The 16,424-nt window shown below is 40.3% G+C and overlaps 1 protein-coding gene across 17 annotated transcripts in view; it reads left to right on the plus strand.

Annotated features, from left to right (window-relative positions):
* LOC102303751 (ELKS/Rab6-interacting/CAST family member 1) overlaps positions 1 to 16,424 on the plus strand; it is a 146,071-nt gene that overhangs the window by 97,956 nt on the left and 31,691 nt on the right. For all 17 annotated transcript variants that reach the window (XR_006054639.1, XR_001336473.2, XR_001336474.2 and 14 more), the window contains one exon: positions 9,837 to 9,984. Coding sequence is in view for 13 of the 17 variants with exons in the window: in XM_042222969.1 (XP_042078903.1) it covers positions 9,837 to 9,984 (148 nt within the window). In the remaining 4 variants the exon portion in view is untranslated. The remainder of the gene's footprint in view (positions 1 to 9,836; positions 9,985 to 16,424) is intronic.

Genomic DNA, 16,424 nt, shown 5'->3' on the forward strand with positions numbered 1-16,424 from the left:
GAGAGAGAGAGAGAGAAAGAGGAGAAATCTATTAATTTTACATCCTCACGTACAATTAGATTATGCACAGTCATGAGCAGCAGAACCAACCAAAGAGATGTGCTTATGCATGCGAGGATTGTCGGAAACGGAGCTAAAAGCGTATCAGCAAAGGTTTAAAAAACAAAAACGAGGAAGTCCTTTTTTCCCTTTCTCTATCGCAGATTTCTCCAATCAACATCTTAGCACTACCTCTGTTTCTGTGTGTCTGTTTGCACAATATGTGTGAGTTCACGTGTTGTTAGCCACAACTGACAGACAGCTTTATTCTTCTCATTTCTACTTTGCACTCTCCTCTTTGTAAAAAATGATCTTTTAGCTGACATTAAACAAAAATATCGCAGCCAATCTTTTGCCCCTTCGCTGCTTCCCTGTTTCTTCCTCATGCACAAACAGCCCGTTCTCACACCCGAGGCGTAACATGCCGACGTTTTGTCACGTCCCGCGGCGTTCCTGAGGAACGCGAAAGGAGACCTTCGGCGTTGTATTCCAGCCCTAAACCTAACCTTATCCCTAGGCCTAACCATAACCTTTTTCCTGACCTTAACCAGGACTGTAATGATGTTAAATAGCGTGTTTCTAAGCGATTTGAAGAAAAAGAGCGAACATGTGTAGATTGAGTCCATACGGTTCTCATATTTCCTCATTTTTCCGAGGTCGTCATTTAGGAACGTGGTGGGTAGCCGAAAACGTAATATGTTGACGATTTGTCACCTAGCGTAAAATTTTACCATTTGGGAGTGAGAACATGTTGGCACAAAAGAGAAAAAGCAAGAAACTGGATTTTTTATCATTAGTTAATGGTATGCCTGTTCACACAATTTCCAAATTTCATGTGTCAATTTTTCTCTAAAGTCACCTTCAAGCTAAGTTGGTAAGGTCTGAAATTTTTTTAACCCTGGAGAACCAATGGGGTCGGCTCTGACCCCATTGGTTCTCCAGGGTTAATTTATGTTCTTCAGTGTGATGTGTCTAAGTGTGATCCAAGCCTATCCAATTAGTACCTTATACGTGTCTGTTAAAAACAAAATATCCATAGCACTTGATTGTCTTAATTCCTTATCCAATACAGGATCACAGGGAAGCTGGAGCCTACCCCAGTAGGATATAGCCTGTTCACATCAGCAGTCTATTACAGGGCTAAAACAGAGAGACAGGCTACCATTCACATCTACAGCAAGTTTATAATCACCAGTCAACCTAACATGTGTGTTGTTGGACTGCTGGAGTACCCAGGGACAACATACAAAACTACACACAGAAAGGCGCCCCAGTCTTTTTCAGTAGCCACTGTCACCTCATAGCAAGATAGTCCTGGGTTCAAACTACCTACAAGCCGGACCTTGCTGTGAAACTACACTGTTCACCACTGCAGTGCCCTATTTTTACAGCAGGGCTCAAAATGAGCACATTTACACATTTTATGCCCTGACAAATAGACCACAATAAGGAAAATTTGAGAAAAAGAACACCTGATAAAGGTTTGATCATATATTTCTTTTTCCCCAGACAAATTTGTATCGAAGCTGAAGTAAGAAGTTGAAGTTTTATAGCAATGCTGTCGACTTTGGTTTGCCAGCTTTTGCTCTAGTTTATCTGGAGCATCTAAATTGGTTCCTTTGGCCTGATCGACTCATCTTATTGGTTGGTTAGATAAAAAACCAAAAAAAGCTCCGTTCTATGCAATGCAGTTGGATGTATTTTAAGGCATCTCTTCAGCCTATAAAGCAGAAACCAGCTCACAAATTTGTAATTCTCTAACTTCTTTCATCTTCTGGTGAAGCAGCTCAGAAGTGGCATGGGCAGATCTACAGGGTTAATGGAGAGCAGACACAGTCCTTTAACTGCTACATAAATTCTATAAATAATAAGAATTATCTCAGTTTGTGGAGATTGGAATGAGTTTGATTTTCTTTGTTTCGCTGTTTTCAAAACTTTCCTGTCTGCTTTTGTTTAAAGAGAACCAAAGCACTGATGGTTAACGTGATTATAGAGTGTAATTAACATATTTTTCCGAATCCCCAGTCGCCAGCTAAGTGAATTTGCTGTTTTTGCTTACCTCGAAACTCACTTATTTCTCAACACTGGTCAAGTAGGGGTCGAGCTGGTTTTGCGGGGAGTACTATGCACCAGGGGGAGAAAAAACTAAAAACTATATCAAAGTTTAAGTGTGATTAAAAAGTCTTAACAATTCATGAATATTGTTTTTTTTTTTTTTTAAAGAAAACGTCCCATCATCACAGTGCTTGACACGCACCGCGTAATACAGGGGTTAACTCTGGCGTCCCGCAAGCAGCCTCGAGGGTAACCAGAGCAGACAGTGTCACAGAAAACAATGGAGAGCTTTTTTGTTCAGTCGGAAACAGAGAACAGAGAACGGGGATTATTTCTAAAATAGCTCTGTGTTTGTCTTTGAAAGAGACTGGCCAGTATCACACTGCACTGAATCTACTTTACAGACACAGGGGCACACACACATACACACACTTCAGTCATATAGACACTAATGCAAGGAATAAGGCTTTGAATACACACAGAGAGCCTGTGAGCATGCACATACACCCTTACACAAAATACCAATGCAGTAGTATAGGCACAAACACACATATACACATGGCAGATTGCATTAAAGGGCAACAGCATGAAGAGATAATGCAGCGTACATGGGAAGCTGCTTTAGTGTGTGTGTAGAAAAATGCGAGTGATCTAAGACCAGGCATTAGGGTTTGTGATAAAGTGAGGGGCCTTAAGTGGTTTTAGAAAGGAGAGAGCCCCTGTGTGTGTTTGTGTGTGTGTTGGGGCTGGGGTCAGGTGCCTGGTGCATTTGTGTATATCTGCTTACTGTCTGCCTTGTCGCCACAGCGATGACATCATGGCACACGACCGCCAAATGACGGAAAGAATTCCTCCAGTCTTCTTTACAGACAGAGAGATAGCACGAGTGGTGAAGGATGAGGGAAAGGAAATGATGGAAATGAGAGCTGCAGTGTGGGTGGGGAGTACTGATAGAGAATAAGTGAGAGAAATTTTAGATGGAAACTTGTTAATAACTTGTAAAAAGCTTAAATGAAAACATATGGACTGTCTGTAGGACTGGAATCTTTAGTCAGCATTTCCTGGCCAATGAATTACACCGATAGTTGACAATTCCCAACAGTTTACATCCCTTTATGATAAGAAGGCTGTCCAATATAGCGAGGTGGTGGATAAGGGTGGTGGTCATTGTCACAAGCAACCTCAATCTGGTTGCAAAGCCTGCATGCCATCACGCAGCTGCAGTTGTTGGAGTAATAAATATATTTTCCTACTCCAGCCTGTCTTGCATATATCATGTATTTAATTTTTTCCCATTGTTATATGTCTCTAACTTTAACCATGATTTATTTTCCATGACCATAAATTTACACATAAAATTATATTGAAGTGACCACTGGCAAATGTTTTTTGAGAAGACAGTAAATCAGTTCCTGGACTAGACCGAAGCTCTTTGGCACTGAAAGCTACTGTCGGGATTTACAGAGTGAAAAGGTAGTGATGGAAAGGTGTGGACAGAAGTTATTTTTGTGGCTTGTGTTTGTGAGAGTTTCAGGCTAAATCTGGGGAGAGGGGATTTAGGTGAATCATATGTCATCATCTGCAGTAAGAAATATTGATAAAGTGTGTAAGTGTATGTGTGTGTGTGTGTGTGTGTATACAATTCCCGATGGTGTAAAAGAAAAAACAATAAGAGAACATAGAAGTAGAGCAAATGTAGGCTACCAGTCAGATTCAGGTTTATGGTATTCTATAAATGTGACATCTACTTTGTGCATCTCCTTACTGTTCATGCTGACTTATAAATTTCCTCAATGGAATACACGTTCCCCTGTAGACTCCATTTACCTTGCCCTCACTGACCTCAGTGAATTTCAGATATTCCTTCTGTGAGCAGAATGGACATTGCAATTATGAGGTTTTTTGTTTTTTTTTAACAGCAGTTGCTATTTACTTCCTCCACTGACACCTGCAATTTCTACCACAGAAAACATCTCATTCTTCTGCCTCTCTGTGGTCTGCGCTGTCATGTTTTTCCCCCCCAAGAAAACATAAATACAGCTCCTACGTTATATTTGTCCGAGTACAAGTTCCAAGCTGTGTCATCATTTTGCACATTAGTAGATGAGCCCCAGAACTTTCCATTGAAATCTGTGCTTTTTTTGTTTCCAGTTACAGTCTCACCCTCATTTTTTTCTGCTTAGTAAATCTGATCCCTTGTCTGGCGATAGGATGTGGGGGGGAAAACGGGCAGGTGGACCAGTATGTGTGAATTTACGATGACAACTCAGTAAACTTATCATTGGAATAGTTTTTAGTGTTTTTCAGTGTTTCTCATGTCATGTGGAAAAGAAAGTAATCATGGGACCAGACTAACCAGACTTTACTGCTAGGAATTTAAGAATCTAAGTAACAGCCAGGTGTTCCTAATCAAATGCACTTCATTAATCAATTAACAGCAAATGCCAGCACCTCTATACAAGCATTCGTTTTGGCAATTTGCTGATCTGGAGCATTTAGGAGTATATTAATACAATTGCAGGAGTGGACGTCCCAGCAAATTCACCCCAAGGTCAGACCGTGCAATGCTCAGACGAACTGCAGAAAAACCCCAAAAGCTACATCTCAGACTTTACTGGCCTCAGTTAGCATGTTAAATGTTGAAGTTCATAACGGTACAATTAAAGAAAAGAATGAACAAATATGCTTAGAAAGTTTCCAAGAGATCTTCACTCTAAAAAGTTTACACACCAGAGAACTTCCGGAACAATGTTCTTTTGACAGATGTGACCAAAGTGCAGATGATTGGCCATAATGCACAGCATCACATTTAGCAAATACCAAACACAGTGTATCAGCACAAACACTTGATATTAAATGGTGGTGGATGGGTGATGATTTAGGCTTGTTTGGGCACCTTGCAGTCACTGAGTCAGCTATGAACTCCTCTGTATTCCAAAGTATCCTCAGTTGTGTCAAATGAGAGGCCAGCTGTCCAAAGCTTGGCCTGTTAAGGTGCTTCAGCAAGCTAATGAATTATAGGATGGAGCTTATTCCATCCAACAATAATCTTTCAGGAATCTCGCTGTGAGAATATTGTTAAGTTGTCTCATCAGCATGTTATATATGATGTTATTTCAATGGCAAATCTTTTTTGGTTCACCCACTGCACCATCACAGCAGTGATATTGAAATAAATAACAAGGAATGTGTTTTTCTGATACAGTGCTTTTGTTGGCTTAACAGACAGAGAAAAGAGCTCATCAACACAAAATCCTATGACAGATACCGTGTGTATATATACACTACTGCCAACACAACGTCAAGTAGTCACTGAGACGTTTAGTGTAAAATTACCACAGGATTTAATCCAAAAGGTGGATTCCAAAATGGAAAACTTACAGTATGAAAGAACTAACCTCTTTAACAAGATATTATTCTTTGTTAGTAGACCTTCCTCCATCCTGTTGCTTCGGAAAGACTTGAAAGGGGAGTTACAGATCTAAGGCTGCACGTCCACTGGGACCCTTTCCTCCACAATGTGCTGGCTCCGTCGTCTTTGTTATTTTTAATGATAAGGACAGATTGCCAACAGTGGCAAGAGCATACTATGTTTTAAGGGCCCTTTCACAGTAGAATCACCCAAAGATTCAGCAAAAGAGTGCTGCACTCGAAACAGTTGTCTTTAACAATTACATAGCAATAGCAGTAGCCACAACCATCAGTTGTCATAAGCATGTGCTTAGCTGGGAATGTCAAGCATAGAGAGTGTGTTTCTGTGTGTGTGTGTGTGTGTGTGTGTGTGTGTGTGTGTGTGTGTGTGTGTGTGTGTGTCAGACGGAGAAGAAGGGAGAGCCACAGAGAGGCCCAGAATGAGACAAGTGCATCTGGAATAAATATCATTTTATCACCAGGGGTTTATAAGCGCCTTGTGCTGGCAGGTAACCCTCAGATATGGTATAAAACTAGACGCACTGTTAGCTTTAACAAGAGTAATGTTCCATTAGCCTCTCTGCATACGTGTGAGTCAGAATCTGTGTACCGGTGTTTGTATAAAAGGAAAGGGGAAAGACTGTGAGACTGTTCCAGTGTCTCACAGTCTGGAATGAAAAAGTCCATGTGCTAATGTTTGTATAAAAAGTATTTAATTGATTGGCTCACAGACGAAGAAAAAGACCATTCTTAGTAATAGCAAGGAAAAGTATTTCATAGAGTTAAAGACGCTTATTTTTTTGATTGCATGATGCGTAGTGTGGTATAAAAACTTTAAACTCCTAGGACTTGGCATCCACATATGTGGATATCACATTTTGGGTTGTCTAGACCAAAATACTAAATATTGCTATACTTACGAGGACGTTATACTACCACTGTTCTATCGAAATTTAAAGCGAGTGTCCTCATATGTGGATCTAATTTTTCTCAGGAACAAAAATCAGGTTAAAAAAACCCAAAAAACATAATTCTTTGTTTTTACATTCATCAGACCCCAATCAGCCCAAATAGCAAAGAGAAATTAAAAATGCATGCCATGAAAGAGAAAAGCAATACGTTAATGTATAACTGGCATAAATGTGGCTAAGTATCAATCTCATATAGTTCACTGATTGCTCTTTATTTTAAATTTCATATCATAATAAGAATTTTAGTTATTTCTAATATCAGCAGGTCTTCTCATGGCTCATAAGATAAAATGAAACACTAATACATGCAAATGACATTTTTACTTACTGAGTTATCAGTAAATATGCTGCAAATAATTAAGGCATCAAACATATCCAAATGATATTTGTCCCTAGTTTGTAGTGTTTGATCTTCACCTGTAGGTCTTTGATCTCCCTCCCTCCCTCCCTCTATCACTAAAAACAAAAAAACCCCCAAAATATTCAAATAACTCATTTTATTATTAAACACTGGGATACCTGACAGCACCTAATTTGGCCAGGAAATTAATCTACCGACCCATGTCCCAGCTTCCCCTGTCAGTTTAGATGCATGATAGGACATTTGTACACTGACAGTTTGGTCCATGAGGTTGACCAAAGAATTTGTGGGTCTTCACACAGTCTAAACATGTAATCTGTCTTCATTTAGACACCCTCATCACTGCATTCCTTGTTGCACCGCTGTATCTCTCTGTGTGTATGTGACAGGGTGAGAGGGAGGGTTTAATTGCGTGTTGAGTAAAGAGAAAAAGCGCTCAGAAATGGAATCTAAAAAATGCTAATAAATTATACCTCTGTCTGCATCAGTGTGGATTTCTGTGTTTTGGCTCAAACATTATGAACACCTCTGCCAAATATGCTGTTACTTTTTCACGTGTTGCCAAAAAAGCTCTGAACTGCTAAACGATGGACTCTATAAGACCACTAAAGGTGCCCTGTGGAATCTGGAAAAAGCTGGAGCTGCCGTTTTCTAGCACATCCCCCAGAAAACCAATTACCAATTTCACTTCAAGTCTAATATGTCCAAACTCTTGACATTTTTTGCCTAATTCGTGAGTTGTTGATGCACTCTGGTTTCTTCTTTTTGAGTTTACTTTAACATTTAAATGTCTTAAAACTGTATTTGCAAAAAGACACTTTTACAAAAAGTAAAGTGAAAAGTGAATGTGTTCCACTTTTTACATGTTTTTTTTTTTGTTGCAAAGTTGCATTTTTTATGTGTTCATGTGCTTGTTTGATTGTGTGTGGCAAGTCTTTATAGGAACATTATGGGATTGTGGAAAAAACAGCAGCGATTTAGACTGAAAACAGATATAATTTTGAGAATTCTTAACGTTGGGTGTCCTTGAATGTGGTTCTGTCCAATCTGTGGCTGATGGGATGAATGGGATGTGGCTTGGTGCTTCTCGACCACATGGAATGCTATCTATCTGTCAACCAGATCATCCAGGCAGGAGGGAAAGATAGACGGAGTCAAAATGGCTGGAAATGGAGACAGGGACTAGAGAATGGTATGGAAACGGAGGGAGAGAGAGGCATATAGAGACTTGAAAATACATTTTTACATAATTGCTAATTGCAGATAATATCAAATATATGCTCTTAGCCCTTCTTGGAATACTGGGGACTTGGGAGTTTTGTGTTTACAACCAAGTTAGAAAATATGCACTTTCACGATTGTCCCTATTTTATCCCTAGTTTTTCATCATTGTCATGTATCTTCTTATTTTAAAACTGTTTATGCAGGAAGAGCCAATCAAAAAGTGCAAAAAGTTAGATGAGTAAAATAAAGACATATCAGATAAGAACCAATGGGAAGTAGACTCACTTGGCACTTTGTAAGGAACATATTGTTTGTTAGGCACCCTTTTACGTCCACAAGTGCCTAAAATCTTTGTGGCATAGATTCAGCAAAGTGCTGGAAACACTGATGCATCTATGAGAGTATGAATGTGTATGAATGTTAGATAGAAAGCAGTTACGTTGAAAAAGCATAGAAAAAAAGTCCTCCTATGAATTTGTAAATGAAGCAAGTTACGTAAATCGCTATACAGGAATCAGACCATTTACCATTTCCAGCATCACACAGTTCTTCCAGGATGTAAATCTCCCGTTCCACCACATCTCAAAGGTGCTCTATTGGACTATGACTTGGTGGCTGTGTGGATCATTTGAAAACTCATTGTCATTTTTAAGAAACCAGTTTGAGATTATATGAGCTTTGTAATGTAGTTCATTATCCTGATGGAAGATGGGTACACTGTGGTCATAAAGGGATAGACATGGTCAGCAACAACACTCAAGTAGGCTCCAGTGCCTAAATGATGCATTCAGTGTGTGGTCCCCTGCTGCTGTAGCCCATCTGATTTAAGCTTTGATGTGTTGATGCTCTTCAACATACCTTGATTGCAACAAGTGGTTATTTGAGTTCCTGATTGATGCCATTCTCCTCTGGCATTTTTGTACAGAGAACCACTGCTCACTGAATATTTTATCTTTTCGTGAACATTCTTAAGTAAACCCTGTGCAGGAAAATCCCAGTAGGTAAGCAGTTTCTCATGTCAGCCCGTCTAGCACAAACAACCATACAAAGTCACTTCGATCACCTTCATTCCCCATTCTGATGGTTGGTTTGCACAGCAAGTCGTGTTGACTGTGTCTACATGCCTAAATGCACAGAGTTGCTGTCATATGATTGGTTAATTAGATATTTGCATTAATGAGCATCTGGTATTTTGGTGAGTCTAAGCAACAATACTGTAAAACTCTTGTTTGCATGCTCTGCATCATAGTCACCATCAAGAGTCTTCCTGTTTTTTCATGATATATAGAGCTTAAGTGTGGTTAAGATGAGTGCGCTCTTCTGGTTGACACATCATGGGTTCGCCATAAAATTAAAGAGTTGCTTCACCCAAATTAGTCTACAACCACGCCGTTGGTTATAGTTGTACTGGTTCAGAGTTTAAGGTGATCTATTCCTGCAATTTCTACATTCAAACAGAAACAGGTGGAAAAGACTGGGCTTTAATCTGTGTTGACACAAAGAGGCATCTTGTGTCCAACGCTAGATTAACCACAGATAGTTTCAACTTTAAGTAATGTCATTGTAACTTTTCAGTGTCATTAACACCACAACTAGACCAGGAGCTGCACTACTGCTGAAACATTCTTAGTGAAAAATTATTTCATAATATTTTTTATGGCGAGGAGCGTTATTAAATGCTTTTAAGAATGTGTGTGAAGCAACAGTTTTCCTTTCTTTTGATGTAATTTTAATAAAAATGAATGCTTTACTAATCACAATTGGTCTCTGCGCAGGCAAGAGGCACTCCTGGCAGCGATAAGTGAGAAAGACGCCAATATCGCCCTGCTGGAGCTCTCCTCGTCCAAGAAGAAGAAAACCCAGGAAGAGGTCGCAGCTCTGAAGAGGGAGAAGGATAGTCTGGTTCAACAGCTCAAACAGCAGGTAAGACTCAAACACTGACATCCAAGGAAAAACCAGGAAAGCTTTTTGAGAGGAATGCAGGTTCCAAATCTGGAAAAAAAAATGTAAATAAAAGCAGGGGGAACACAGGTGAGGTGACAGTGACAAGAGTAGTAAAGAAAAACAAGACTGGCAGAGAGAAACTGAGTCCAGATGTAACCGCAGCACTCCAACCACAAAGGGTAAATTTAGGATTAACCTACCACTCCTACTCTCACCACATGCACACACAGAGTTCTGAACTTCAGCAGAGTTCTGGTGACAACATTTTCTTATGAACTGGTATTTATGTAAATGTTCTGTCCGCAGACACATGCACACTAACACACACAAAACCTTGCATGTCACCTTACTGGCACGGTTAGATGTTAATAAGTTCAAGCACACAAATGCTCACACCAATGTGTACACATTCCCTCAGGCCAAAAACAAGGATATAAACATGACCAAATGCCTCTGTGGTTCCACACAGAGGTCTATTCATACACACACACACTCCCACACACACACTCCATAACGCAGTTAAGGTTCTCGTGGGTCTTTTGAAATAACCAACTCCTTAGTGAATGAGCCTACTGGGAGTTTGGTGGATTTCTTCTTTACTGTTCTCTCCTCTGTGTGTCTCATCATTTCTCTGGATGTGATATTACTTTTATTAACTTGCTTAACCAACGAAGTATACGATGAGGTGCTCTATACTTTTTAGTAGAGCTTAAGTTTAATGTCACAGTAGTAAATGTAGATAACTTTCAGTATTAAATTAATATACACCTTAACTTTTGTTTATGGTAGGCCATAAACCATAAGCCATCCTTCTACCAAGGAAGGTTGTGATAGACAGTGGCTAAGAAGCATATTTCTTATTCCACAAGGTCAGAAAACATATAAAGTCTCTTCAGGAAGTTCTGGATGTCCCCTCAGTTGGGTCTGCCTGTAAATCCTCCAAAGGTCGGTGCCCAGGAGGCACCCTAACCGGATCTCTGACGAGACAGCTGTGGCTTAGGGGTGTCTACTAATCCCCTGTGTCTACAAGATTCTTCATTTTGCCCTTGATACATTAATACATTAATTAAGAGTGTCAGAATATTAGATCAAAGTTCTGTAAAAAGCAATGTATGAATGAGTATATTTGGGTCGACAGACGGATTCGTGCTGCGGCTGCAGTGATACGGACGCTGTACTGGTCTGTTGTGGTGAAGAGAGAGCTGAGTGTAAAACCGCAGCTCTCAATTTACTTGGTCGATCTACGTCTCTACCCTGACCTATGGTCATGAGCTGTGGGTGGTGACCGAAAGAACGAGATCGCGGGTACAAGCGGCAGAAATGGGCTTCCTCCGAAGGGTGGCTGGCCTCTGCCTTAGAGATAGGGTGGAAGGTCGGCCATCTGGGAGGGGCTCGGAGTAGAGCCGCTGCTCCTCCACATTGAAAGGAGCCAGTTGAGGTGGTTCAGGCATCTGACAAGGATGTCCCCTGGGCGCCTCCTGGGTGAGCTGTTTCTGGCATTTCCCACTGGGAGGAGGCCCCGGGGCAGACCCAGGACGCGCTGGAGAGATTATATCTCTCAGCTGGCCTGGAAACGCCTTGGTATTCCCCCGGAGAAGCTGGAGGAGGTGGCTGGGGAGAGGGAGGTCTGCTTGGGTTGCTGCCCCCGCGACCTGGCCCCAGATAAGCGGAAGAAGATGGATGGATGGATGGATGGATGGATGGATGGATGGATGGATTTTGGCTTATCTCTTTATTACCAGTCCAGTCCAACGCCTGTGCTCCATCTAATGCCACAACAATCCACCTCATGTTCCACTTCCTGATTAAGATTCTTGATGTTTGAAAGCATTTGCTTGGGACAGTTATTCCCTCAAACCAAAGGGAGCCAGAGCACTCCACCACTTCCTGGCAAAGAACCATGGCCTCAGACTTGGAGGTGCTGTCTTTCATTCAGGCTGTTTCACACTTAGATGCAAACCACTCCATTGCATGCTGAAGATTACGCGCCAGTGAAACCAACAGAACCACATCGTCAGCAAAAAGCAAGGATACTATTCTGAGGTTTCCATAATGGACACCCGATTCACTCTGGCTAGGTCATGAGATACTGTCCACGAATATCACAAATATGAGCAGAGACCAGGGGCAACAAAGTGTGGAGTCCAAATCGATAGAAAACATGCTTCACGTTGACAAAGGAACTTGCTAAAACACGCAGCTAGTAGCAAATAACCCCAAACAGAGAGTTATGATGCTCAAGATGAGTCTACTTCTATCACAGCCAAAGCTTGATTTTTAGCAGCTAATAAAAGCAGAGACTGTCAGGCTTAACTGTCAGGCTTGTAGCATCATTCACAAGCCCTTTCATAATTACAGCCGAACAGATGTTTTCTGTCAAGTACATTTGGGATTAGTTTTCACCAACTTTGCTGTCAGCTTTGTGGAAGAACTCAAATACTAAAGGTGTTACGTTTCATACATTATACATAATAACAACCCCAGGACTGATCTTAACAAAATTCAGCTGTTAAATTATACACGGAAGTGTGAAAAAAACAGGAAAATTACTGTACAGGGAATCCTAACTTTTTTCCTTCCCTCCTCTTTTTGCACTGTTTTTCTACATTTTACTTTTTTTCTTTGACCTTTGACCTTTGTTATCTGTTGCACTATCCAACCAGGCTTTCCATTTTATGTTTTGCTCAATTACTGCCAATACATCCCAGACAAAGGAACCCTACAGAAATACCATCCAAGTTTGTTTTTTTTAAATTTGATAGTTGCACGAAATGTAATTTTCACTGGTGGAACAGTCTGTTAAACTCGCTTAGATCATATAAAAATGTATTATCTAAGCATACTCTGTGTGTAATCAGCAATCTCGTAAGCACAGTGCACACCAGGCATACAGCTATGATAACGACACATGGTAAATCATAACTAAGCAGAAATCGTAGAGCTTTACACTCACTTTAAAACCCCATGGTTCAGATTAACTTGTCATAAAGACCCCTAGAATACAAATGCTATCACAAGACTTTCCTGTTCAATGTTGCCAAAAGTTGACTTAATGTATGGAAGCTCCGAGGTTTCAAAAAGACAAGCATTGGCTATGCAAAAGAAAAGCAACATTTGCACGCCACAGTGTTTGAATAGATGTTTAAGAGAGAAGTGCAAGGTGTTAGAAAGTAGTGTCAAATGAAGTCAGAGTAACAGTCCTCACCCTCTCTCTTTTTTCCTTCCTCATCCCTCCATCTCGTCTCCGTCTCCGCGTTCTATTTGAAGTCATTTATGACACTTCAGGGTCTCGAAGGTGGTTACTGACAACACAGAGACTCAACTGTCTGCAGCTATGAGTGTGCGCATGCATGCAAGGGTGTGTAACGTTTTGCACAGCTCCAAGTCTCTCACTCTCTCTCTCGCTCCCATTCTCTCTGTAGAGCCGTAATGTTCAGTCTCCAGTGATGGATCACAGCGGAGACTTCCTCAGTATTCCTGTGTGTACACATGCATCTGTTTGCAATGTTATCGAGTAAGCTGAGGCTTATGTAGCATTTTCTTGTGTCACGGATCGACTTTTAGATGCTTATAAATTAACTGACAAGTGGACAGAGGCAGAGTGATAGCATAAAATTAAAACTGAGTTTTGTGATGAAGAGTAAACTCTGTTTGTCGTAAGGCCTCATGTGGCAGGTAGTGTTTCAGTTAGCAAGCTAACTTTGGGTTAATACTCTGGGTTTGCAGTTTTATGAATGCGGTTCACTTATGCGTGTGTTAGAAAAGTTGTTTGAAAAGTTTTGGAAGTTTGTTTTTTGACGACGACCACTCTTCAGTGAGTCACAGGTCAGAGTTGGGGTGTTTTTTGATAGAGTGCTTAAATACTGTTTCCAGTCTGGTCTGAATTTGGGTTTCACACAGCACAGTAACCTATGCCGCAGAGCTGTCAGACCCCACTACAGAGCAGGTTAAATTCAGAGAATTACATTTCTCGTGCCATGGAGCTGTTTGTGTAGTAACAGGCATGTAGAATTGATCGTACCCTATCTATTATGAGATTTATTATGAATTGAAACTATTTCAGTTAATCCATTGCAATGTATTAATGCTGTGTACTAATGATATGGCAATTGTAAGCACATTTAGTCAGAACAGACTAATAAACCAGTGAATACAAGCAAAGAAGATTTGTATTTGTTGCGCTTATGCTGCATACGTTAAAACGCACCTGTGTCCCTGAAAGCTTTTCCTGCATGTTAACCTTTGACCCCCAGCTGCAGGAGGCTGTAGATCAAGGTAACTTCAGCTCTCTTCACTCTCCTGTGTATCCCACAGTCTCCTTCCTCTTCCCTCTAAAGCAGTTTTCACACATCTGCTGAAGCCCTAAACATTTCTCAACATACCTGCCGTAAGTGCATGTGACAACCCAAATATATGATACAACTGGATTGGTCTTGCCTGCCTAGCACAAAATCTACCTGTGCCAATGTGAGAAATCCAATGCAATGGTAAATTTCTGATGAATTTACAGCAAATCACTGGTATTCATGGATCCTGGACTGTGCAGTGTATTTCAAATATTAACAACTGATTTTTCCTGACACATATTATGTGTTAAATGCATAGAGTGTATATGAAAGATGCAGTCAGCCTTTGGTTTAACATCACATCTTTGGAGGCTCTACTTTGCATTTTACGGCTGTCACCATCTTGATTTTCCAAAGCCAGTAGTGACCACATTTATACCGTAGACTGAATCTAACATGTAAAAGTAAAAAGTTACCATGCTTCTCACCTCATTTTTGACCTCCATAGGCATTTTTCTAGCATACTTTTTTTTTTTTATCTGGGATGGCTGTGGGTCAGAAGGTAAATCATTTCTGGTAATTGCAAGGTTGTTGATTTGATCCCTGATTGCTCCAGTCCATGTCCCAAAGTATCCTTGGGCAAGATACAGAATCCCACAGTACAGGAAAAGGAAGTACACAAGAAAAAAGTGCTTGTGTGAATGAGACATGTAGTATAAAATGCTTTGGGTGCTGGAGTAGAAAGGTGTTGTATAAGAATCAGTCCATTTATCATTTATGGCTTTAGTTGCTAGTTTGAGGTCTTATCCAACACACCATAGTGTTCATTTTGTAAATTATGGTCCAGCTTGTAACAAATTGAGGAAAAAGCAGTTGGTGTGGCTACCTTGACAAGTCACTGTCATATTATCTTGCAGTGTACTTGGTTTCTTTGTGAACTCCATCTGTGCCACGCACTCAATTTCAAAAGCAAAGAAAAAATTATATTTGTAATATTTTATGAAATGGTACAATAGAAAGAAGAGGGTGGAGGTGAGGAATTAGCAGGATCTCTCCTTTAGCAGACACATGTTTAACAGTTACAGGACAGGGATGTATGTGTGGCTATGGTCCTCGGTCCAAACCTCTATGGCTGTAATATGGACATTTTTAAGACTTTTGGCTCTTCGTGTGATGATATTGTATTTCCAGCTGACCTGAATGAGATCTATCCGCATCCATAATGTGGTCCATAAAGGGTCAAAACATATTTAAATAAATCTTTAATCTTTAAATCTTTACATAAATTATTTTTTACACAACAAATATTTGCATTCTTAGAACATTCTAGATTTCCTATTTTGGTTTTGCAAATTAAATTATCTCCATTTTATTTGTGAACTAAAAACATCTTTAATACTATAACGCCCCTGTTCTTCTTTTCTGAATCACAGTTCATAGTGTTCATGCTTTGTTTTCCCACTAAACTCTTCATCACTTCTTGTTTGCAGTTATGATGACCTCCCGTGTTACTGGCAAGTGAAAAAATGTGGATCTAATCAAATTTATAACACCGCCGAGACTTACTGCAATGAAATAATCTCCACAGCGCTCAGCTCAAACACGATTCATTATCATTTGTATTTTTCCACTTATTAACAATTTTCTTTTCTTGATATAAAATGGGTTAAGAGTAATCTAATTTCTTATCATGATGAAATAGTTCTTGTCAAACCATGACTCAGCAACTTTTCATTGTTGATAATTGCACAGATATCTACAAAGGCGCTTCTATTGCCACCGGAGAGAAAGGCGAAACAATAATCTCATGTAATGTTCCCCAGAGCGTTATCGTAATGAAATAATTTTCTTCCAAGCGTGGCTCAGCAGCCCCCCCACCCCCTCACTTCACCTCGTTTTCATTTGTTTCTCATTCTTTCGATTGTTAGCGAGTTACAGCCGAGCTGTATGAAGGATGTGTGGGGGAGAAGCGGAGGGGAGGGAAGAAGACGTAGAGAAGCTTGAGGGAGGAAGAGTGAAATAATGGTGTGATGATTAGATTAAGTGAGAAAGAGAGTTGGCACAAGAACAAATGAGCTGAAGTCAGCATTCCTGACAGTTAGCGAAAGAGGAGAAATGTAAAGAAAGGCCAAA

This window comes from Haplochromis burtoni, unplaced genomic scaffold (assembly GCF_018398535.1).
Source record: "Haplochromis burtoni strain Fernald_Lab_line unplaced genomic scaffold, NCSU_Asbu1 Contig_98, whole genome shotgun sequence".
Taxonomy (NCBI): domain Eukaryota; kingdom Metazoa; phylum Chordata; class Actinopteri; order Cichliformes; family Cichlidae; genus Haplochromis; species Haplochromis burtoni.